The 24,820-nt window shown below is 45.6% G+C and overlaps 2 protein-coding genes, 1 non-coding gene and 1 pseudogene across 4 annotated transcripts in view; 2 read left to right on the top strand and 2 right to left on the bottom strand.

The window, feature by feature from the left end:
- LOC143861399 (uncharacterized) overlaps window positions 1-16,091 on the top strand; it is a 29,371-nt pseudogene extending 13,280 nt beyond the window's left edge.
- On the top strand, window positions 4,161-5,671 carry LOC143862609 (uncharacterized). Its single transcript, XM_077373671.1, has 2 exons — window positions 4,161-5,005; window positions 5,085-5,671. The coding sequence occupies exons 1-2, from the start codon at window positions 4,913-4,915 to the stop codon at window positions 5,547-5,549; spliced, it is 558 nt and encodes a 185-aa protein (XP_077229786.1). The 5' UTR covers window positions 4,161-4,912; the 3' UTR covers window positions 5,550-5,671.
- A 2,092-nt stretch (window positions 16,092-18,183) lies between the features above and the next one.
- LOC143861995 (P-loop containing nucleoside triphosphate hydrolases superfamily protein) overlaps window positions 18,184-24,820 on the bottom strand; it is a 37,602-nt gene continuing 30,965 nt past the window's right edge. Inside the window, exons 2-4 of one of the 2 annotated variants that reach the window (XM_077372984.1) lie at window positions 21,517-21,657; window positions 20,765-21,001; window positions 18,184-18,757 (exon numbers count right to left, since the gene is read on the bottom strand). In XM_077372984.1, the coding sequence (XP_077229099.1) occupies window positions 18,605-18,757; window positions 20,765-21,001; window positions 21,517-21,657 (531 nt within the window). In that variant the 3' untranslated portion in view covers window positions 18,184-18,604. The remainder of the gene's footprint in view (window positions 18,758-20,764; window positions 21,002-21,516; window positions 21,658-24,820) is intronic. The other variant, XM_077372985.1, reaches the window with a different exon arrangement.
- LOC143862792 (small nucleolar RNA snoR143) lies at window positions 22,731-22,915 on the bottom strand. The gene has a single exon (XR_013240500.1). It is a non-coding gene; the product is annotated as a small nucleolar RNA snoR143 (small nucleolar RNA).

The raw sequence follows: 24,820 nt of genomic DNA, 5'->3' as shown, positions 1-24,820 counted from the left end.
TGGGAACCGGCAAAAACAAGGTGATTCAAGGAAGAAGACATACTTTGAACCATAGGATCAGCCAAAGATGAATGGTCGGGATTCAATGGTCAATTTCTGGTTGGCTGAGAAAAAAAGAAAAGGGAAAGATCCAATGGCCAAGATCGAAGAGAAACAATCCGGGACCGTTAATTCAAATTTTAAATCGCCGCGAGGTCAGGCAGAGCTATCGAGGCCAAATCATGTGCCCCCGCTCCAGCCGCGGTAAAGGTGGGGTGGCCAGCTGTTTCCACTATCAAGTCGCGTGAGTGGGTGGAAGCACCGAGGTGTGCTAAGGTGTCTTCCGGTATGGCCCACGAGAAAGAGCGGTGGACAGCTGCCCCCATTATATTGTCTTGTGGCAGATCGGAATTACCGATGACAGAACACGTGCCTTCCGTTACTCATCCCGGTCACATCCCTCTACAGCTGGCATCCGAGATGGATGGGAGATTTGTACCTATACCAAACCCTTCATCGTGGAACGCATTGGATGGACCACAACTCCGGATGATCCTGCACCTTTCAAATGGGGGCCGATGGAGGGATGTTCAAATAGACCGTTTGATGTTTCATTTGGACCTCTCCGACACTTTTCAAATGACGTGGTGGGTTCTCAAATGGAAAAGTTTGTGGCTACTGGTGGTGTGCATGTTGATGCATGCTTGCGTAACGTGGAAACGTCATGGGTGGCCTCTAAACGTGCCATTGCCAACACTACGCACATCTCTCGTCACCGTCATCAACGAAAATGGGGTTTCTATATGGACACAAGAAGTAGAAATAGGTCGTCTTTGGGCTATCTTACCGAAGCTACGAAGTCAAGGGACAGGGATGAGGTTGCGGCGGAATATCAAGCTCTAAAATGGAAGAAATTGGATAAAACATGCGGTTCTGCCCACAATCAGTGGGTCGGGGTGGAAATTGAGGTCGCGGCGGGTGTTTCAACAAGATCAAGGGGAAATGATGAAAGACCACCTCGTGGGGTGAGATTGGAGGAAGTGAATGATTCTAACCATGAGGAGGAGGTTGTGGGATCGGAATCTCAATGCAATAGTGGCAGATTGGTGTCACCCTCTGTGGAGGCTACATTGAGACCATCGGATGATACGCTTGATAGGGAGCTTGACGAGAACATAAAATCTTGTCTTCTCCACAGCCAGGCTGACGAGTGTTCAGTTGATAAGGACATGGACGATGAGTGGTCGCCATGTCTGCGATGGGTGACGATCTCGGCATCCTGTACAAGGAAGATGTCACTTGCATCCTGTTAGACCTAAAATCGGTAACAGGTACAGCAGTGACGTAAGAGCTGAGCTGGATGACTAGGGGAGCCGAGTCCTGGGGGACCGGAGTGAACGGGAAGTGAGGTGGTCGAGAACGAGTCCTGCTATGAGGGTTGAGTCCTGCACAAGGCAAGCGAGGTCAGAAGACCAGGCCGGGTTTTACTCCGGACAGGCCCTTCGACACTCAAGTCAGTATGAGCAGGAGTGAAGGGGAGATGTCTAAGAGTTTTTAGGGAGAGAAGGGATTTTTCATTACCCATTGGTTTGAGCTTTGATCCTCTATTTATAGGGAAAATCTGGTGAGGTGTCCTGGACAGGTGTCCAGAACAGGTGGCAGCCTGTGAGAGGCTGCAACTCACCTACTCTGGGACAGGTGGCGGCCTGTGAGAGGCTGCAGCTCACCTACTCTAGGACAAGTGGCGGCCTGTGAGAGGCTGCAGCTCACCTACTCTGGGACAGGTGGCGGCCTGTGAGAGGCTGGTGTTTTCACACCCCATCAGTTGCCCCCCAGTTTTCCAAGTCATTAAGAGACTTGGGAAAGTGTGATTAATTGATTCTCTTAATGGGTAGGCATTGTCTGGGAGTGAGTCAGAAAATTAAGTTCAGAGATCCAGTCCGGAGTCCGACTGGAAGTTGAGTCCGGAGATCCAGTCCGGAGTCCGGCTGGAAGTTGAGTTCGGAGATCCAGTCCGGAGTCCGGCTGGAAGTTGAGTCCGGAGATCCAGTCCGGAGTCCGGCTGGAAGTTGAGTTCGGAGATCCAGTCCGGAGTCCGGCTGGAAGTTGAGTCCGGAGATCCAGTCCGGAGTCCGGCTGGAAGTCGAGTCCGGAGATCCAGTCCGGAGTCCGGCTGGAAGTTGAGTTCGGAGATCCAGTCCGGAGTCGGGCTGGAAGTTGAGTCCAGAGATCCAGTCCGGAGTCCGGCTGGAAGTCTTGAGTCCGGAGATCCAGTCCGGAGTCCGGCTGGAAGTTGAGTCCGGAGATCCAGTCCGGAGTCCGGCTGGAAGTTGAGTCCGGAGATCCAGTTCGGACCGGCTGGAAGTTGAGTCCGGAGATCCAGTCCGGAGTCCGGCTGGAAGTTGAGTCCGGAGATCCAGTCCGGAGTCCGGCTGGAAGTTGAGTCCGGAGATCCAGTTCGGACCGGCTGGAAGTTGAGTCCGGAGATCCAGTCCGGAGTCCGGCTGGAAGTTGAGTCCGGAGATCCAGTCCGGAGTCCGGCTGGAAGTTGAGTCCGGAGATCCAGTTCGGACCGGCTGGAAGTTGAGTCCGGAGATCCAGTCTGGAGTCCGGCTGGAAGTTGAGTCCGGAGATCCAGTCCGGAGTCCGGCTGGAAGTTGAGTCCGGAGATCCAGTTCGGACCGGCTGGAAGTTGAGTCCGGAGATCCAGTCCGGAGTCCGGCTGGAAGTTGAGTCCGGAGATCCAGTCCGGAGTCCGGCTGGAAGTTGAGTCCGGAGATCCAGTTCGGACCGGACTGCGTTTTGTCGTTTTGTTGAAACGCGTTATATCCAGTTCGGCTTTTGCCGGACTGATTTTTGTCGTCTTGCGGCCAGTCCGATTCGGACCGGACTGATTTTTGTCGTTTTGTTGAAACGCGTTATATCCAGTTCGGCTTTTGCCGGACAGATTTTTGTCGTCTTGCGGCCAGTCCGGTTCGGACCGGACTGATTTTTGTCGTTTTGTTGAAACGCGTTATATCCAGTTCGGCTTTTGCCGGGCTGATTTTTGTTGTCTTGTGGCCAGTCCGGCTCGGACCGGACTGATTTTTGTCGTTTTGTTGAAACGCGTTATATCCAGTTCGGCTTTAAAGATCCAGTACGGAGTGCGGAGCATGGAGTGCGGAGCATGGAGTACGGAGCATGGAGTACGGAGCATGGAGATGTGAATTTTCATGCACGTAGGAACACGCGCGTGCTTGATCGTTTTTTTAGTGGGAGAATGTGTCCGTCATAAATATGGGACACGTGGCGCCATTCGAGTGTCCTCGAGATGCGTGCGTCGCATTTAATGCTCCACCGCCTCTGAAAAGCTATAAAAGGAGGTTTACCCCCTTTCATTTTTTACTTTTTACTTTTCATCTTTTTCTTGCTCTGGGAGCTCCGACTTCTCAGTTCTCAGTTTGCAGTTCGCAGTTCGCAGTTCGAGTTACGCAAGGACCTGACGAGCTCCACTCACCGGTATTCCTCTCAGCCCTTCTCTTTACTACATGTCTGATAGTAATTCGAGTTCCGAGTCCGGTACGGAGTCCTCCACTAGCAGTAGTTCAGAATTTAGACCGCCGCAGGAGCCTGTAATGACTAGGACGTCCGCTAGGATAGATCTTGTAGATAGCGACGACGGAGGGGACAGGGACGAGGTGTTTTTAGACTTGAACGCCACTCCACTCCCCACTGGTAGTCTCTCCCGAGCAGAAGGGAGTGTTGAAACTGACGTTGCTGAAGCGTCTACAACATTCCCTCCTGGTCAGGCGGTGGAGGTAGTCGCTAGAGCGCGGATGGATGCCAACCCAAAATACAACCTGCGAGCTCTAGTCGAAGAGAACTACCTCACCAGGTCCATGCTAGGCGACATTAGGGATAAGTACTGTGTGCCTCCAAGATTTGAACTGAAGGCAGCTATAGAGGGAGACAGAGCCTGTAACGAGAGTCGAGATCTCTGTATCTATGAGGAGTTGATGAGGGCGGGACTCCGATTTCCTTTGCACCCATTCTTCGCAGCGGTGCTTCGATACTACGGACTGGCCCCAGCTCAAGTAGCTCCGAACTCATGGAGACTACTGACTGGGTTCTTGTATCTTGTCCACGGCCGGTTAGAGAGGAGCGTGAGCTTGTCGCTATTCCGTGCTTGTGCACATCTGAAGAGGCATAAGGAAGGGGGCTGGATCTACATCAGCCAGAGCCCTGACCTAAAAATCATTACCGGCATCCCCTCGTCAATACATTCATGGAAGAATAGGTTCTTCTACGTCGAGGATAAGGAGGTCAGTGAGCCCTGGCCTGTCCCTCTAGTGTGGGACACTCCGGACACTTCCAAATTAAGTCGAAAGCCGCTCCTCGAGAGTGAGGACAGAGAGACTTTCGCCTTGATGCGGAAGGAGATTGAGCAATCAGGCCTTATCCGCTGTGCAGAGTTCTCAGGAGAGGAGGTGCTAGTTGGACTGGGCGTGAGTGCCGCGACTCCAGAACGTATGTAGCTAGACTTGTCTTTAGAATATGTTTACTTTTATATGCTTGCTTCTGACTGCTCGCTTGTCTGGCAGAAATGAAGAAACAATCGACTGTCGAGAAGATAAGACAGGGAGCCCAGCCACGGGCACAGGAGGGTGCGGCACAGGCACAACAGAAGCGCCAGAAGAGAAAGGCGACTGTACTGGCGAGTCCGGCCCCATCACAGGGCACTCCTCCACCCCCATCTCAGAGGGCCAAGACTACGGTGAAGCTAATAGGCCCCTTTGCCCAGGGCGGTGGCTCTTCTAAGTCCGGTGGTGCTTCTACTGGAACCGGTTCTGGAGCTTGTCCTCCTACGGGGCTTAGTGAGCACGTCTTTTGACCCAATTGGGCCGTTCTAAAGGATGACACTGCTCTAGGCGAGAGCCGAGTAGCAACAGAGATCATGAGCAAGTGTCTGCTGCGGAAGGACAAGCAACAGGTCCTTCACGAGCCGCCAGCTACAGGAGAGGAGGCTGTGTTATCCTCAGCTTACCAGGTAAGGAAGAGGTGATCAGTTTGCTAACTTTCTGCCCATTTCTTCCTTTGACCATACTGATGCCTGTTTCTTTCTGCAGATCTTGCTCTACTACAATGACCTCAAGGAGAAGAGTAAGAAGTTCTCCGAAGCCATCACTGCATCTGAAGAGGTGAACGGAAAGTTGGCCACTGAGGTGCAGGAGCTTCAAACGAGCATCGAGCGAGTAGAGGAAGAGAAGAAGTTGTTGATGGAGGATCTGGCCTCAGAGAAGAAGAAAATGGTCAAGGCTGCCGAAGCCATGGAGGCCCAAAGAGGAAGAGCCAAAGAGAGGCAGGAGACGGCAGTGAAGGAGGCCACAGAGGCGAAGGAGGCTGAACTTTTCAGCCTGTCGAGCGAGGCTTATAGTCTTGGATACTACGACTGCCTCCAGGAGCTCCAGGCCTGCAATCCAAACTTAGTGATGCAGAATATGACTCTCCCTGCCAGGCCGAAGATTACTGATGAGGAGCCAGATGCTCCTACTGATGCTCCTGCTGACATCACCTCTCTTCCAGATGCTTAGTATTTTTTTTTTGTTTATTTTGACCTCATTTTGTAATGGTCCTTGAGACCCTACAGCTCTTAGCAGCCTCTTTAAAATGAATTTTGTAATGGCCCTCGAGGCCCCACATATCCTGATCAATGAAATCACATTTGTCCTTCTGTCTCTGATATTTCTCAACTGAGTGATTTGCTCGACTTGTCTTTTTAATTTTGTAATGGACTGAGGCTGTTGATAGTCGAATTGTGACGAGCTGGTCTTCTAACAAGTACCCAAGTTTAGGAACAACAAGTACCCAAGTTTAAGAACTGGGTTTCCAGTAAGTACCCAAGTTTTGTGAACTGGGTTTCCAGTGAGTACCCAAGTTTTGCGAACTGGGTTTCCAATGAGTACCCGAGTTTTGTGAACTGGGTTTCCAATGAGTACCCAAGTTTTGTGAACTGGGTTTCCGATGAGTACCCGAGTTTTGTGAACTGGGTTTCCAATGAGTACCCAAGTTTTGTGAACTGGGTTTCCGATGAGTACCCAAGTTTTGTGAACTGGGTTTCCGATGAGTACTCGAGTTTTGTGAACTGGGTTTCCGATGAGTACCCGAGTTTTGTGAACTGGGTTTCCAATGAGTACCCAAGTTTTGTGAACTGGGTTTCCAGAGAGCAAGAGTGAAACAAAGTCTGCAAAAAAGATTATTTATTTATAACAACAAATTTACAAATTTACAAAGTCACCTTTTTACGCCGTACATTTTGTCTATTGATAATATCTCCTGAGATTTTTGGAGTTCCATGCGTGAGGTAATAAGTGCTCTTCCAGTGTCTCCAGCTTATAGCTTCCTGGCTGGATAACTTCTTTCACTCGATATGGCCCTTCCCAAGTCGGGGAGAGTTTCCCGACTTTCGTCGGTTGGGAGACGGCTACCTTTCTCAGGACCAAATCTCCTGTCCTGAATTCTCTGGGGCGAATCTTGGAGTTGTGATAATTTGATACCCTCTGCTTATAAGCGGCGACCCGGATTCGAGATTCTTCCCGGATTTCTTCTAGTAAGTCGAGATCGGCACGGAGCCCGTCGCCGTTAAGCTGCTCGTTGAAGCTGGTGATTCTGGGAGACGGAGCGCCTATATCGACTGGTATCACAGCCTCAGTACCAAAGTAGAGGTTGAATGGCGATTCACCAGTCGTCGTGTGAGGAGTAGTGCGGTAAGCCCACAGAACGTGATAGAGCTCATCTGCCCATCGGTCAGCTTTTTCATCCAGCCTCTTCTTTATCCCCTGAAGCAGGATTATATTAGTTACTTCCGTTTGCCCATTGGTCTGGGGGTGAGCAACCGAAGTGAATCTCTGTTCAATCTTTAGGTCCGAGCAGAACTTTCGAAAGTTCCGGCAGTCGAACTGTTTGCCGTTGTCTGTGATCAAGATACGGGGAATCCCAAATCTACAGACTACTGCCTTCCAGAAGAAGTTCTGCACATTCTGCTCAGTGATCTGGGCCAGAGGTTCTGCCTCCACCCACTTAGTGAAATAGTCGATCGCCACTACCACGAACATGCGCTTTCCAGAGGCCGGTGGGAAAAGGCCCAGGATGTCCATCCCCCATACTGTGAAGGGGAGCGGACTAATAATTGGAGCCATTGCTACGGCGGGCTGGTGGATGGTAGGAGAGAACTTCTGACACTTCTCACACCTTTTAACCAGATCCAGGGCATCCTGCCTGATAGTAGGCCAATACAGTCCTCTGAGCAGCACCTTTATCGCCAGAGCTTTGCCCCCCAGATGTTCTCCGCAAATTCCTTCATGAGTCTCTTGTAGTGCATACGCGGCGTCGCTCGGCCTCAGACACTTCAGATATGGGAGAGTATATGACCTTTTGTATAGATTGTCACCACTGAGGGAGAATCGGGCAGCTCTCTGTATCACCTTACGAGCTTCCTTCTTATCCTCCGGGAGTCTAGCATCGCGCAGATAACCCATGATCTCATCCATCCAACACAGCTCATCTTCCACCTGCATGACTTCCATGGCTTTACTGTCGATGCTGGACCTTTGTAGAAACTCCATGTGTATGCTTCCGAGAGTGGTATATCCAGAGGCAGCCAGTTTTGACAGCACGTCAGCTTTGGCATTTTCTGTTCTTGGTACTCTGATGACCTCGAAACTTGCAAACCAGCTGGAAAGTTGGCGAACCTTAGCGAGGTATTTAATCATACGCTCGTCTCGGGCTTCGTAGACCCCTTGGATCTGGTTTGCTACCAGCTGCGAGTCGCAGTATGCTTTCAATTTTTGGGCGCCGGTCTGAATCGCAAGGCTCATTCCGGCAAGGAGGGCCTCATATTCCGCCTCATTATTTGATGCACGGAACCCGAATCTCAGGGCGTAATCCGCAGTGAACTCATCAGGCCCAGTGAGGATGAGGCCAGCTCCACAGCCGTTTTTATTTGAAGATCCGTCGACATATACTTCCCAAGTCGGTGTGCTGGTTATGGAGTCCTGTCCGGCTGACGGTGGCCTGATTTCCGTCCGAATTTCCTCTGTCATACGCTCTTCAGGGACTACTTTCTCTACAACTGGGAGCTGCAATGCTTCAGGGTTGGCGACCTGCTGGGGGATAGTGCACTCGGCTACAAAATCTGCCAGTACTTGGGCCTTGATAGCTGGCCTGGGTGCGTACTGAATATCGAACTCGCTTAGCTCTACAGCCCATTTCACAAGTCGCCCGGAGATATCTGGTCGATGGAGAACTTGTCGAAGTGGCTGATCAGTCAAGACCTTTACAGTGTGAGCTTGGAAGTACGGCCTTAACTTCCTGGCGGCCATTACCAGCGCGTAAGCCAATTTCTCGACCCGCTGGTACCTTGTTTCTGCGTCGTGAAGAACCTTGCTGACATAATAAATAGGTTTTTGCTGGCGGTGCTCTTCACGGACGAGGACAGCTGCCAGAGCCGTGGAGCTGATGGAGAGATACAAAAATAGCTCCTCGCCCGGCTCCGGCTTTGTTAATAATGGCGGAGAGGACAAATATCTTTTCAGCTCTTCGAATGAGATCTGGCATTCTTCCGTCCAGGGCGCAGTCTTGAGTCCCTTGACCGCGCTGAAAAAGGGGAGGCACCTTTCCGCTGATTTGGAGATAAAGCGACCCAACGCCGCTATCATTCCCGTGAGCCGCTGGACTTCCCTGATGGTTTTTGGAGCAGTAAGCTCCATCACGGCTCTGATCTTTTCTGGGTTTGCTTCTATCCCTCGCTGGCTCACCATGAATCCTAAGAACTTCCCCGAGCTGACACCAAAGGTGCACTTGGTGGGGTTAAGCTTCATGTTGTGCTTCTTCAGGACCTGGAATGTTTCTCTGAGATCAGACGCATGATCCTGCGCACTCCGACTTTTGACCAGCATATCGTCTACATAGACTTCCATGTTACGGCCGATCTGGTTCTGAAAAAGTCTGTTCACAAGCCTTTGGTAAGTAGCTCCGGCATTTTTGAGGCCGAAGGGCATAACTCGGTAGCAGTAAGTCCCTTGATCTGTGACGAATGAGGTCTTTGGTATATCTGACTCGTACATCCTGATCTGATTATATCCGGAGAAGGCGTCCATGAAGCTCAACAGTTCATGACCCGCTGTGGCGTCAATGAGTTGGTCGATCTTTGGGAGTGGATAGCTGTCCTTAGGACAAGCCTTATTCAGATCGGTGAAGTCGACGCAGGTCCTCCATTTCCCATTAGCCTTCTTGACTAGGACTACGTTTGCCAACCAGTCCGGGTATCGAATCTCGCGAATGAAGTCAGCCTTCAGAAGCCTCTCCACTTCATGATTCATTGGAACAAAAGAAGGAACGGCCTGGCTAGGTAGTGTACTGGCCAGGCCGGGGGAATAAAAGAACCCTTCGGACGAAATCAAAGACGTACTCTTTCTATTGGAGATATCTGTTTCTTCTTTGATTGCCTGCCGCCTTTCGAAGGCGAAATGTCGTCTCTTCTGCTTCACCGGTCTACAGGTTGAATCAACACCGAGCTTGTGTGTGCTGATCTCTGGATCAATGCCGGGCATATCTGCAGGAACCCATGCAAAGACATCCGCATTGTCCTGGAGAAAATTGGTGAGCTGGTGCTGAATACTGCTGCTGAGGGAGGAACCGATCAGAGCGACTTTCTCACTGTCCTCTGGGCACAGTGGGATGGAGAGGAGGTCTTCAGCAGGTTGAGTCCCTCTGAGCTCGTCCCTTACATCGAGCAGTTCAATTGGCAGTGATTCCACTGCATTTTTGCCTTTGAGTGCCATTGCGTAGCACTCTCTGGATTGAGGCTGATCTCCTCGAACTTCCCCCACACCATTGGGGGTTATGAACTTCATTTTTTGGTGGTAGGCCGAGGCTACTGCACGGATGAGGTTCTGGCCAGGCCGTCCCAAGATAGCATTATAGACCGAAGTGGCCCTTACTACCAGAAAGTTGACCATGGCGAAAGCTTGACAAGGTGGATCTCCGACAAGAACAGGGAGCTCGATCTGCCCCACTACTTTTACGACCTCTCCGGAGAAGCCAAATAAATCTGAGTTCGCCGGCTTCAGACGGTCGTCGCCTATCATCATTTTCTCAAAGGCGTGGTAGTATAGAATGTCCGCCGAACTCCCATTGTCTACGAGGATTTTCTTCACCTCCCAGTTGGCAACGAGCATGGTTAAAACCAGTGCATCGTCGTGGGGCAGGATAAGATTATCCAGATCTGCATCTGAGAAGGAGATCTCATTCTCCATTTTCGTCTTTTTGCTGGTTGTGTGCACGGCGTTAACTCGCCGTGCATATGCTTTGCGAGCGGTAGAGGAGGTGCCCCCAGCCGCAGGCCCACCCATAATTGTACCGATGACCCCCCTTGGCTGAGATTGGGGTGCCTCAGGCTGCGCATTGGCCAACTGAGGGGTTTTGTCCCGAGCAGGGGGCTGCTGTGATCTTCGAGGGCTGCGGCCCTGGGGGCTCTTTCCTCTGCGCTCTTGGTTGCGGCTGTCAGTTCGGATATACTTTTTCAAATAGCCCCGGCTGATGAGTTGCTCAATTTCCTGCTTGAGTTGCCAACAATCATCTGTGTCGTGGCCGTGGTCCTTGTGGAACCGACAGTACTTTGAAGGATCTCTCATGTTTCCCTTGGAGATCATTCTAGCAGGCCACTTCACGAACTCTTCTTCGCTGATCGCCGCCAGTATGTGCTTTCTGGAGGTGTTGAGAGGCGTGAAGTTTTCTTCTCTTCTCTGAGGAGGCGGAGACTTCTCTCTCCTGGGAGGTTTATCCTCCCTGCGCTGCTTAGGGAGATTCTTCTCTTCAGAGGTTATCCTCTGATTTGAATTAAGAGCTGCCAGTGTTTCTTCCACCGTTATGTACTCTTCTGCCCCGGTCATAAGATCCGCTAGTGAGTGCGGATTTTGTCGAGCCACCGGTCGACGGAATTCATTAGACCTGGCGCCTGCGAGGAGCGCATTCATTGCTGCTGAGGGATCTAGATTTGGCACTTGAAGTGCCTCCCTGTTGAATCGGCGGACGAACACCTTCAGAGGCTCGTTGTCGTCCTGTCGCAAGGCCATCAGGGAAGCTGTTGTTTTCCTTGGCCTGCGGCTGCTCATGAAGTGGCGGACAAGATCCTCTCCAAAATCATCAAAATTGTTGATGGAGTTCGGTTTGATCCTGGAATACCAGTCTCTTGCCGCGCCAGTTAGCGTCGTTGGAAACGCTCTGCAAAGAAAGCCGTCGGAAGCTCCGTGGAGGAGCATAATTGTTCTGAACGTCTCCAAGTGGTCCACGGGGTCTGTAGTGCCGTCATACTGAGGGACGGCGGGCATTTTAAACCCTCTGGGTGCTGGGGCACCCAGAACATCATCAGTGAATGGCGTCCTGCTTGAGAATGCCCTGGAGACGGGCCGGCTCTGGTCCTTCGCCAGTTCCTCTATCCGATGATCCATCTCCTCCATTCTCTGTAGCAGCGGATCCGTCCTGTGGTCCAAGGACCTGATCCTTTCCACAGACTGGCTCGTCGTGGAGCCGGATTGGCTCTCCCGACTCATACGACGAGGTCGGCGTTTCGCTAGTGGTGCACGATCTTCATGAGCTCGGTGCCTCTGTGCGGAGGGGGAACGCGACCTTTCACGGTGATGAGGCTCTGTTTGGGCATGCCTCGTCGTGGGGTGAGGGACTTGTCTGGTGGAATGATGAGTTCGGCCCTCACCATGGTGTGATGACTCTCCCCTGTGGACGTCTGGCCTTCCTTGGACAGATCGCGGAGCCTCTGGGGGAGGTTGAGGGGGCACTTGAAGTAGTTGCTGGTACTGCCCAACGAGGGCTGTCATCTGCTGAAATAGAGCTTGAACTTGCTCCGGGGTGGGCAAGGGATTTAGGTGTTCTGAGCGAGCCGGGCTCTGCTCTGCTGTAGCAGAAGCTGCTACTACTAGTGATGCAATTCGCTCACTCCGGGTCCTGCGGGGTAGCGCGGTTTGGGTAGTCCGCGCCCGCGCAGTAGGCATACGCGTACTCTTGCGTCCTGCCATTTTTGTGAGTGGGATGTGTAAGGACAGCTTTTAGTTCTGCGGTCCCACGGATGACGCCAATCTGTTAGACCTAAAATCGGTAACAGGTACAGCAGTGACGTAAGAGCTGAGCTGGATGACTAGGGGAGCCGAGTCCTGGGGGACCGGAGTGAACGGGAAGTGAGGTGGTCGAGAACGAGTCCTGCTATGAGGGCTGAGTCCTGCACAAGGCAAGCGAGGTCAGAAGACCAGACCGGGTTTTACTCCGGACAGGCCCTTCGACACTCAAGTCAGTATGAGCAGGAGTGAAGGGGAGATGTCTAAGAGTTTTTAGGGAGAGAAGGGATTTTTCATTACCCATTGGTCTGAGCTTTGATCCTCTATTTATAGGGAAAATCTGGTGAGGTGTCCTGGACAGGTGTCCAGGACAGGTGGCGGCCTGTGAGAGGCTGCAGCTCACCTACTCTGGGACAGGTGGCGGCCTGTGAGAGGCTGCAGCTCACCTACTCTGGGACAAGTGGCGGCCTGTGAGAGGCTGCAGCTCACCTACTCTGGGACAGGTGGCGGCCTGTGAGAGGCTGGTGTTTTCACACCCCATCACATCCTAAAGATTTTCATGGAGATTGAAAACAAGGATAGAGCTGGCAAACATAAATCAAAAAGCTCGGGAAAAGGAAGAAAACACAAAGCCTTACGGCGCGCAAAGGTTAGAGGGTACTGTGGGAGGGGCGCACTGTTTCTCAAATGAAGATCATATTTTGGAATATTAGGGTTTTGGGGACGGAGGAAGAAGTTGGTGGCAAAGGAAGTCTGTCATAGTAGAAAATCTGACAGTTTGGGTATCATTGAATCATAATTACGGGGGGGTGGCGGAGAATACTATCTATGAGATTTGGGGTTGTTTGGAAGGAGGATTTATTCTGATTGGATGAGCAAACCATTAGGGAGCGGAATAGGGCCTGATTAATGTAGAACTCATGTTGCTTGAGAGACCGTGGTCTTTCGCGTATCGAGTCATCTGTTATCCGTGTTTTTTTCTCTCAACCTGGGATTGGTAGGTTGGGATAGTATATACCTGGGTTATTTTGTTTTTGGTTTTTATTATGTAATTGGGAGGGGGGGACTACTGGTCCCCATATCTTCTGTATATTTGTTATTATCAATAGATGTGTCAACTTAAAAAAAAATAAAAAATCTTATGAGAAGGTGAGGAGGAGCAATAAGAATTCAAGCATCTTATTAGCTATATATGAGTATGCAAGCTCGAAAGGAGAGGGAAAATTGGCATCAGCAACCTTAAAAAAGAGAAACAAAATAATATTAGGAAAATCGATTTGGAGATTTAGTCCCTGTTTTGGTAACCATGAAAAATTATTTCATGGAATATTCGTTTGCCCAACTATGTGAGAGGGGTTGAGAAGGAAGGAGAGGAAGAGAATTAAGTGGGCAGGAGTAGAGATAGCATTGAAATTCCCTAAAATCTAGAGAAAAGAAAATACCTATCTAAAATTGGTTTTTTTGTTTTCTTGGTTTTTAGGAGCTTTTCATGCTCCCCGCACTCCCACTCTTTCAAGTCTCTCCATATCCAGCCCATCTCTCGAAACTGGCTCCACAAACATTCCATAGAATATTTTTTCATGGTGTCCAAACATGGCCTTAGAGGAGAAAAGATGTTGGTACAAAATTATTGGCGAAAAATACGGGGTATGTTGGGGGAATTTGGAGTGTAGGGAGTAGGGACCCACCAATAAGTAAAGGTTTGGAAGTATGATGGTCCATTTGTAAATTTCATCATTCATTTGAGTCCAATGTTGGATTTAGAGTTTTTTCGGACCTATTCCTCCATAAAAGGGGTCAAGTATAAAGGACATGTATGAGGGAGGTTTGGTTGTCTTGAACATAAGGTTTAGGAGAGCGCTTAGACCTTGTGAAATTAGTACCTTACACCTTTGCTTGGCCTCTTGGATAAGGTATACTTCCCTCATCAAGAGTCTGATGGGAGAATTTGGACCTCCGACCCTAAAGGCATTTTTTCAGTCAAGTTCCTATTCTTCTAAATGTTTATGAGACCCTTATCCCGGCACAAAATATGGTTGCCCCGCACCACCTAAGGTGACGGCCTTCATTTGGGCGGTGACAAGAGATTGTCAGCATTTGTGACAGTTTTAAGAGGAGTTTCCACATACATCGTTTGAAGACAAAATAGTATTTTGAGCATCAAGGTAAATGGAGGTTTGCTAAATTTTGAGTATTTGGAAATCCTGGTCCTGCTTGGGTGGGAGGTTTGCTTAGAGATGAGGAGGGAGAGACTAGATGGGAATTCTCAGGTCCCATTGGTTTCAAGGATTCCAATGAGGCAGAGGTAAGAGCGGTACTCCAGGGTATGAGGATCATTGATGATAACCTCTTGGATAGATTGATAGTTGAGGGAAATTCTCTCAACACTATTAGATGGATGGATGGTAGTAGGCCGTACCCATCGAGATTTGCAGATTTGATAGATGAGATCCGTGACCGTGTGCAGGGGCGGAGCTACATTGAGCATAAGGGGGGCAGTTGCCCCTGTTGAGTTGGACCAAATCCTTAACAGGCCCAACTCAATTGGGAAAAGCCCCCTTTAAAATTTGAAGGCCTGCCCCCTTATGTATAAGCATGTATAAGCTTGCCCCCCCTTGTGCATAAATCCTCGCCCTGCCACTGACCGTGTGGATGGTCATCCTGTCCGATTTCAACATGTTCGTTGATCGGCTAGTAGCAACGCTGATCGACTCGCAAGGACCGGAGCGAATCAGGCGTCTTTGAAGATATTTGATTTCCTTCCTCCGTGATTTGTATTTTCCTTGTTTTTGTCAGTTTCCTTGGTTTGTATTTGGTTCCCAAGTTCTTCTCAATCTTGGGGCCTGCTCTTATTTTTAATATAATTTTGCCATTTAAAAAAAATGAGTATTTTGAGCATCTCTTCATTCATTGCCCTTTTGCATTTAAACTATGGGGGGGAATGCTCTCATCAGTTAAAATGGCTTGGATGTTCAAAAACTCCATTAAGGACATTGTCCTTGGTTGAGAGGACTGGCCTTTTGGTAGCAATGGGAAAATCCTATGGCAATTTGCACCGTTTGTAGTGTTGTGGCATATTTTGATGGAGCGGAAAAATCATATATTCCAAGAAAAAAGTAAATATTTGGGAAAGATTATCACATAGATCGAAAACAACTTGCATTGACCGATGGTAAGATGACTGTTGGGGTAATTCCTATCACTGCCTTGAACAACCAGAGAACTATTATATGAGAGAAGTAATCAAAATCAAAAGTAGAAATCATCCATAGATGGTAACTGCCCCCAACCATTGTAATAAAAGTAGGTTAGAACGACCAACCAGTATTGGGGGAACTTTTAGGGACTATGAAGGCATAAGAACTCTTTGTGCTTCTCAAAATCATGTGGAATAACTGACTCAAATGAAGCGGAATCTAGAAGACTACTTGCTTGGCCTATGCATCTTTAGGGATTGTTTTGGTGATGATTGTATTGTCCAAGGAGACTCTAAGTTAGTTATTTTATGGGCTAAAGGGAATCGGTGGGTACTGGGGCCATGGAAGTTGGCGTCAATCATTTTAGAAATTTCAGACCTGTGCAACTTAATCAAACAACACCTTTGATGAACTTTAAGTGTATCTGCATTAGTTCTCCCAGTTTTTTTGATGGTTATGAATTGTGACTGATTGCAGGATCCTCTGGAGGCTGTTGAAGAGTCAATCAAAACCTTTCCCTGTAATGCCACTCCTGTTGTATACTCCCCCGCCTACTACAGCTTTGGTTGCAGGTATAATTGGAGAGCTTGGAAGCCAATCTCATCTAAGGAGGAGCAGGTCGTCAGTGCTTCGAAAATGTCACACAAGCGATGACGAGCTTGATGAGTTAGGTTCACCCCTCACTTCAATTATCATAGACAACAAGGCATCACCTATTTGGGCAACAAAGGACTTGAAATCAAATGAAAATGGTGGTGGGAATACAATCAGATTTCAACTTCTCCGCGAGGTATGGAGGGATGAAGATTAGATTTATTTTCTTTACAGTTCATTCGCATCACTCTCTCGATATATGTATTTTGTAAATAGTAGTTTTTTTGTGTGGCAATTTTGAGCTTATAAACATATCTTATATTGTCCTTTCACGTGATTGATGTAAACCTGGTATTAGCCCCAAGTGATCTCATTTTGAAGGGTTCCTGTACAAATTAATGACCACCCTGTTGAAAACTTTGTTGGTGGAAATAGAACAAGAAAGAGAGATGCTTAAAGGTGCGATGCTGCTTTCCTTAAGACAATATTTGCCCCCACCTTTAAGTGTGCAAGGGGTGCCACGAATTTGCCTCCAAGATACAATGAAGCCCGGTGTTTCCAACACCAAAATGTTTGCGACGTTTTGCACTAAACGGAGACAAACCGAATCACCTTTAGACGGACAAGTATGTGAGATCTCTAGTTATTGTTTATGCAGAAAATAGTATACTAGAACTGGATTTTCAAATAAATAATGTAAACAGTAAGTTAGAAAGACTTTCAAGAGAGTTTGTGCTTTTGAATTTCTCAATTTTCAAGTTCCCAATAGTGCATGTCATATTCTGTTTTCAATGGAACCTTTTTGCTATATTTATACGGCTACTAGTTCCTTTTCTGTTTGAATTGCACCCTTACATAGCACCTATTCGGAGCAGGTTTGATTCATTTTGTTAGATCGCACCCCATTCGCGACTCTATGGTCCAGATAAACTTGTAGTAACTGTTGGTTTGAGTAAAACCTCCCTCCAATCCCGTAACTGGTAGATCAACCATCCACGGTGCGGATCGCACCCTTTGGGCTCTTGACCGTTGGGTAGACGGGACACTATCCACCGGTCCTCATCACACCGATCACCACTAGTTGTTACCATACAATTTGACGAACTGGATTGCACCTATTGCCACATTAGCCGTTGGAGCGCACTGGGCCCGCTGGGCCGACCATTCGGCCCGAACTCAAAGCCCAACCCGACCGAACCATTCGGTCTATCCACTTGACTGATCCAATGGTCCAGATCTAATCTGGAAAAATTTAATTGCTCCATTGCAACGATGTATGCGTCGTGCGAAGTGCGCCAATGAAGCACCTTACTGCTCACGCAGCGCGAACGGTGCAACAGTCCCGCAAGTCCACCCAATGTACAACAAAGTAATATAGAGAAGTGTGAAAAGCTATATAAACCTATGTCCATCTCTTTGAGTTTCCAATGTGGGACTATCTTTCCAAAGCACTCATTTTACAAACCAAAAGTTATAAAATCTTTTCAAAAACCCCTTGTAGTTTGAAAATACACTAATACACGCCAATGGCTCTATCTCATGTATGTATTCTTCTTTGGATGTATGTAATAGAGGAGGAAAAGGAACCTGGATTCCCATTTCTTTGCTTTCCTTTTTCATAATTTGAGGGGAAAGTGTAACAGTGACAAAGGGCCTTGCAATTGGAAAATTTACAACAGACAAATATTGTCATGTGGGAACATGGGAGGGGGGACACTTCTCTTCACTTGCCTAGAAGAGAGTAAATGATAACCAAACAATGCTAAGAAGGGCCCCGTAAAATGGACGTAAAACAAAATTTAAGCTCATTTTTAACTGAAAATCAGGCATAAAATTCTTTTCCACACCCATTTTTTACATTGAAAGAAACGTAGCCAAAAGGAAAATGCGTCTTGACTTTCACTTTTGCAATTTTTGGTGCAACCAAACATACCCTAGGAAAAAGCGAAACTAGATGTGCATGCCTGTATGTGATACAATCAACTGTTAATTTTAAGTTCCAAGTCCTCTTTGGATGCCAGTGAAATCTGCCCTCAAAATATACGATTTGCAAATAATCTTCTATGCCAATGGTTTTGCAAATAATCATATTTACTGCAAAACCATTGGCATAGAAAATTTGTATTGCAAACCCATAAGAATATATGTACCCCACTGCGTTTTTTTGTGAGTTAGCTCACCATATAAACTCACAAGTTCATCTGGTAATAATTTTTAGACGTACCCAAAGAAGCCCCTCGGTCCCTGGCTTGAAGCTCCTTCTCAAAATTTACAGCAATACATTATTAGCAAGGTGAAAATGCAACATGGAAACACAAAACCCACCTACTGCTACACAGATAAAATATATGGAAAAAACTGAAATTATCCTCAGTAGTTACACAGAAAAGAGTAGAAATAGCTCAAGCTCACACAACAGCCACTCAATGTTTGGAGAAACAAGGCCACATAACTGAATTTGCCTTGATACATTCGGGGAACAAAGAAACAACACTTCAATATCACAGAACACTCGCCCTTGGTCAAAGAAACACAACCAGAAAGCTCATCTGTATTTATACTTATAGCCGGAATCACATCACCCTACTAGCATCCTCAAAATTGCTTATGACGGGATTGATAACTTGAAAGTCCTAAATCACAACTACAGGAGAACCAAAAACTAGGCATTTCTTGCTTTGTTTTGAATAATATGTGGCAACAACGAATAAAGGATAGAGTGTGAACCCATTATGCAGTCAACTTCTGTGAAGAATTGTCGCCATCCATGTGCTGGAGTTCTAACGCAGCCAAGAGCCCTTGCCAAGTTTCTGTGGGTCCGCCTGCCACCTGAAAGTCCAGGAGCTTCTTCTGCTTCCTGTAGTAGTCTTCCAATGGCTTGCTCTGGCAGAAAGCACACACAATTAGCAACAGTTTTTGCCTTATTTTTCATCTCTCATTTCTGATCATAGGGTCAGACAAGAATATATAAACTCAAGATACATACTCCTCTATCCCCAAATATTGTGCTATGTTGGAGCATTATTTATTTGAAATAGGAGAACAGTTTGACAAAAATGCAAAAAACAGATAATATACTGAAGGTAATTGTATAAACAAACAAACCCAAAAATGGAATGCAGGGGTTTTAGGCCATACAGAAATAATATACTTGGGCTATGCAGATCACATGAGGATGGAGATGACTTCAAACACAAAAATTTAGGAACTTATATATCTAATAAAATGATGAGAAATAATAATCTAATTGTGCTTGTTGAGCATCATGGAGCTCAGTAGGTTGTGGGCTTAGTCCCAGCTAACCTGCGTTCATTGCCAGTTTCCAGTCAATCACCACTATCGCCAGCCATGCTGATTTTCTTCAGTCTGGGGAGGGTAAGAAGGGTGAAGAGAATAGAAGGTGAAAACCAAGGATCTTGAGATAAATATCCAAGATTGTCGGTGATTACTTAGTTATGGAAATATTTTATCTAGGAGAGGGTCCGATGCTATGATTTAGCCGACACTTTGAATTTCTTGTCGACACAAGTGTGCACCCGTGTCAACACTCCTTTGGACACTTTTAAATGTATTGCTAGGAGTGTTAAGAGTTAATGTAGGCGTGTGGACAGTATTTGTGTAATAATCAATAGTTTTATGTGTATGTACGTGTCACCATTTCTATATTTTCGATGTTGGCATGTCCGACAACTCATATCCATGTCAAAACTCGACATATGAATTTGTATCAACAAATTATGATTATATATACTTTCTATTTTAGTTGTGTCCCTGTTTCTAAATTTTGGGGGTTTGCCGTGTCTGACAGTTCGTGTCGGTGGCGACGCGACACTCGTGTCAGTGTCCACAAATCATAGGTTCGATGCAAATAGGAGATAGCGAAAATCAGCCCTCTCCACCCAGCCCCAATTTAGCCCTCGGAGTCGAGGCTGGAGGGTTTTTGATAGCAAACCCTTTTCTGCCAGTGCTAAAGCATTCTCAATTTGGTTGCAGGTATTTACCTTGTAGAGGAGTGGTGTAAGTAGCCAACAGGGAGGATACAAGCATTGGATTTACCTGAAACTTACCTTGTAGAATAGTGGTGAGTAGTGTTTGGTTGTCAACCTCATAGAGTAGCGGTAGGGAGTGTCATTACCAATATAGAGAGAGTGAGGAGAGAAAAAGAGAAACCAAACATCATTCCCAAGAAATCCAAGAGAAAACCACCTTTTTGCGGTTTTTGGCTTGGATTTCTTAGGGAGGAACAAGGGTGACACATAACCAGATAAGCAATGATTAACTAGGAGACATCCCTGGATTTCAATGCTATATTGGCAGCCAAACAAGGGATGACGCTAGGAATTTCCATGCTATATTGGCAGCCAAACAAGGGATGACGCAAGGAATTTCCATGCTAACGTGGCGCCCAAATACCAAGCAAAACCCCTAAGCCATCACGGCTTTGTGCAGCCAAAAAGATCCTAGTATCCATTCTGTTAATAAATTTATCCAGGGATTGCTATCATCGTGCCAAGCAGCCCCAATAGGTGGCATTGTGATCAATGACAGAAGTCGAGGTTCAAAAGCAGGAGTGACCCTTGGATAGAAGATTCTTGTTATTAATGACATGATCAACTTAAATGCCAGTCACGATTGGAGCATATTTGGAACAGTGCATGAAATGGAGGGAAACGAGACTTGTCAAATTTAAAACAGTTTAAATAATTGTGATCAACACAGAACTCGCAAATTATGACATAATAATAACTAAAAAGAAAGCTACGTGGACATAGAAGTAAAACTATTGGGCTGTAAAATTACGTACTTGAAATGGAGATGGCAGACTCAAATGAATGTAGCAGAAGATTCAGTTGAAGAATTGACAAAATAATGCAGAAACATCAGGGTTACCTGCTCTGAATAGATCCGGACTTTTTCTTCACGGGCATCTTCTAAAAATGTAGCAGAGGATTTCAGTTGAGAATGATGCGAGTATGGATTGAGACCACTAGATTCTGAAGTGCTCATGTTAAAGGATTCTCCACAATGTGAGCAGATACCACTGCCAGGGTGTTTCTTCACGAAGCACTCTTCCCCGCATTTGAAATTTACGACTAAATCGATATCAGCAATTTGATCGAGGACCTCCTGCAATAAGTAAAACAATTAAAAGAAAAAAAAGGGATTAGATTCTGGTACAATACTGATCTCCAAAGCTCCAATTCTCGACTCCTTAAAAAAATCATAATTGATTCTACCACCATTTTTCACGATGATCATCATTGACTCTGGAACATAAAGAATTTTAGTCACTCAGCAAAAAGCTCTAATTCATATAGATTAAAATTTCGATGATCCATAAACAAAACAGGGAATGAAACTTTCCTTTGATCAAATGCAAGTCAATCCACAACATCTATCTCAAAAATGTTGGGCTGATTGCCTAAATAGCTATTTTCTACACACAAAAAAAACAGAAAGAAAAAAAGAGAGATTAACCAAGTAGTTATGCACTACTATTCCTCAAAATGAATTCAGTTTTAACATTTTAGAAATTGTGAGATACAACAGTTGGCTAATAAAACCAGCAACTACGAAACTAACATTAAAAATAAAATAAAATAAAATAACATGAATGGCACAAAACATGTCATCAGACTTACAGCTTGAATCCGAGTTCGAGGAATCCCATCCAAAATGAATCCCATTTCACCTCTGTAAAACCCATCTTCCAGCCTTTTCGACAACAACCCAAAGATTATATCCTCTGGAACAAGCTTACCTTCATTCACTGCGTTGGCAATCTGGCAAAGGGGGTAAAAAGAAAAGCTGTGTAATGATAATTTTATCATCATCAAGATAAGAAGGGTGCAATTGTTATACATTTCCATTTAACTGTCCTAGATTTTTCAAATTGAAAAATAAATATCTCAAAATGAAGCAAGACAAACTTATGGGAAAATTATTCAAGGTGGAATTATATATAAAAAAAGGCTATTGATATTCCCACTACCGTGTTTTGATAATGAGACAAACTCACCTTGTCTTTTATTATTTATCCAGCTATCAAACGCTCTATTATAATTCCCAATAAGCTCAGACTAGCCAATTAAAAAGGAAAAGATTAGGTGAGTTTCTGTCATTATCAAAACATGGTAGTGCAAATATCAGTAGGCAAAAAAAACAGAGATAAAGAAAAAGCCATATATTTTGGAGATCCAACAACCAAATCACTGTATCTTGCCTTGAAGGCAATCTGAAAAAACTGGCAGAACCTGAGCAGTTCTGCCATTTTCCTACCACGAGAAATATGTTGAACTCCTTTAAAACTAGTGTTAAGCTACTCCACTCGTCAAAAAAAAAATAAAAAATAAATTCGTGGATTCATCTAATTTTAATTCTTTGGGAAAAATACACTTAAGACCCCCTGTGGTTTCTGACACATTCAACTTAACCCCTAATGTTTAAAAAGTTACAAGTAGACCCCTGTGGTTTCAATTTGTGTAAGGTAGACCCCCTCAGTTAATGGTTCGTCCACAGATTGAAGAGTTAGGATGATCCGATGGAGCTGATTTTTTAGCACACCCTATCTATGTCAGGGCCCATCAAATGAACGCTTTGGATCATCCAAAAAATGTGGGCCCAGTGTGTTTTTTATAGTATTTGGATTCGGGTATGGGCCCACATATAAGCTACTCCACTCATCAAAAAAAAAAAAAAAAGAATTCGTGGATTCATCTAATTTTAATTCTCTTAGAGGATAATATGGTTATATATTGAAATTTTAGATAGATTAAGTAAATATAATATTTTATTTACATATAAAACCTTACTATTAGCTTTTTTAATTGGAATTGAGTCGTAAATTTAAGAGAGAGAATGTGAAATGGAATCAGTAGAGAAGCAGCATGAATAAGAGCTGTTCATCTGTGGATCCATGCCTACGGTTGTCTGGCCGCTGCCATTCTAATAAATTAAAAGAAACGGCTTTTGCTTTCTGCATCATTGTTCAATAAAGGCCCACTATCACACAGGGACCTTTTACCACACCAACAAATGCAAATTCATATAAAAAAAAACTTTTTTAAAAAAGGATACATAACGGCTTTTGCTTTCTGCATCGTTGTCCAACAAAGGCCCTTATCACACAGGGACCTTTTATCACACCAACAAACGCAAATTCATATAAAAAAAAACTGTTTAAAAAAGATACATAACAGCACATGTTAGATTTTCAAATATCAGCTCCTCTATGATACGCACAGTGGGGAATCAAAACTCAAAACTCAAAACTCAAGACAAGAAGAAAATGGGGACAAAAATAAGGGGGATTGCTTCTAACATGCACTATGTGGTTGAGGGCACGCAATAGCAGAAAATCAGATGGGGCTCATATCAAGTGTAGGTTTGGGAGATCTCTCACTGTGGGAAGACCCATCGAGAAGATAAGAAAGGGAATAAGAAGACACCAAAAACCCCCTTCAGAAAACAAGAGAGGCGGCACCTTCGTCTTCCCCCAAATCTCAAAGGGGTTTGAAATCCCAGCTCAAGTCCTCTCTCTTTCTAATCACAGCCATCTCTATACACTATTAGAATCAGAAAACCAGAGAGAGAGAGAGAGAGAGAAGCAATCAAGAGGAACAAAAATGAAAGAAAAAAGAACGAAAAATGAAAGAAAAATCCAAATCCTTAGAGCAGATAAAAAACATCCTATTGGTATGAATAAAACCTTTTTTTTTAATGGCTTCAATTGAAATTCAGATGTTTCAACCTCCACGCGATCTGCTTGACTGAGGGTAAGTTGAGCAGAAGTTAGTGAGAAAGGAGGTCAACATTAATTTAGGGAACTGCATTCATCTCTGAGGCACGAATCCATCAGCCAAAGAGCCAAACTTCAGACCCAAATCGCATGGAGAAAACTAAAAAAATGTTATAATTGTAAATTTGTTGTAGTATTTAGAAAACAAGTATGGGAACCCGATACACACATGTCTCCGATTTAGAAGAGATCCATGTAAAAGATAAGGGAGGGAGGGTACACAAGCAGTTTTTGGCATACAAATGTCCTAAAATAGCATGAATTGTGAGGCACATTGTGTCCTAAATTCATCATTTCACAGTATATGAAGTAATTAATATACAGGTGGGGTCCAAAAAGAAGCAATGGTCAAATTCATGGAGTAAAATTGACTGACTGTAGAACTCAAACTGCCCATGATGAACAGTCTGGATCACTTTACACATTGCCACATGTACAGTGGATATTAGATGATACATCGGCTTCACCCCAACACTATTCTTAGTTCCCATTTACAATTCAGCATATGACAACAATGTCACTAGAAATCGGAGGGTGACATCTAAGTCATTCTTCAAAATAACGGGTATATATGTCACTTTACCAAAGATTTTGTTCAATGATCATCAATGACATGTTGGGTAAGATGAAGCTCCCTGACACTGTCGCCTCTTTCTATCAATTAACTTCCATTAATGGTCTTTGCCAGGCCAAATTTCAGGGAAGGAAACCAAAAAGAGAAGGGGTGGAGCATTTTTGTCATTGCAAGGACAAGAGTATAATAGTTGGGGTTGAGCCTCTAGCTCAGCGCTGAGGTAGTAGGTTCAATCCTAGCTTAGGGTATATGTAAACACTAAACAGTGTTTCAAAACGCGGATGAAAAATCCAAATCCTTAGAGCAGATAAAAAAATTACTATTTTTTTTGAAAGGTGACAAGAAATATATTGATAAATCATACGAGAATTGCATGAGAAAGGGACCAGGAGTCCCCCATGAAACTACATCGTATGAGGACCTAGGAGATAACTCCAGGGCCCTTTACATTCACCAATACAAAACAAAATACTAAAGTTTCAAATTTAGAAGATCATCTTAAAAGGACCCCTGTTAAAACTACCAAAACCATTGCGATCTTCAACGAAGATCTTGAAAAAACCTTTCCTCATGA

The sequence above is a fragment of the Tasmannia lanceolata genome, unplaced genomic scaffold, assembly GCF_043159265.1.
Source record: "Tasmannia lanceolata isolate RefF3 unplaced genomic scaffold, GAP_Taslan_0.1 ptg000037l, whole genome shotgun sequence".
Taxonomy (NCBI): domain Eukaryota; kingdom Viridiplantae; phylum Streptophyta; class Magnoliopsida; order Canellales; family Winteraceae; genus Tasmannia; species Tasmannia lanceolata.
The sequence above is the reverse complement of the archived record's forward strand: the minus strand, read 5'-3'. Positions and strand labels throughout refer to the sequence as shown.

Coding starts and splice junctions, on each gene's coding strand:
- LOC143862609 (XM_077373671.1), top strand. CDS start 4,913: ATGAGCAAGTGTCTGCTGCGGAAGGACAAGCAACAGGTCCTTCACGAG. Junction 5,006..5,084: donor TGTTATCCTCAGCTTACCAG/GTAAGGAAGAGG, acceptor TTCTTTCTGCAG/ATCTTGCTCTACTACAATGA.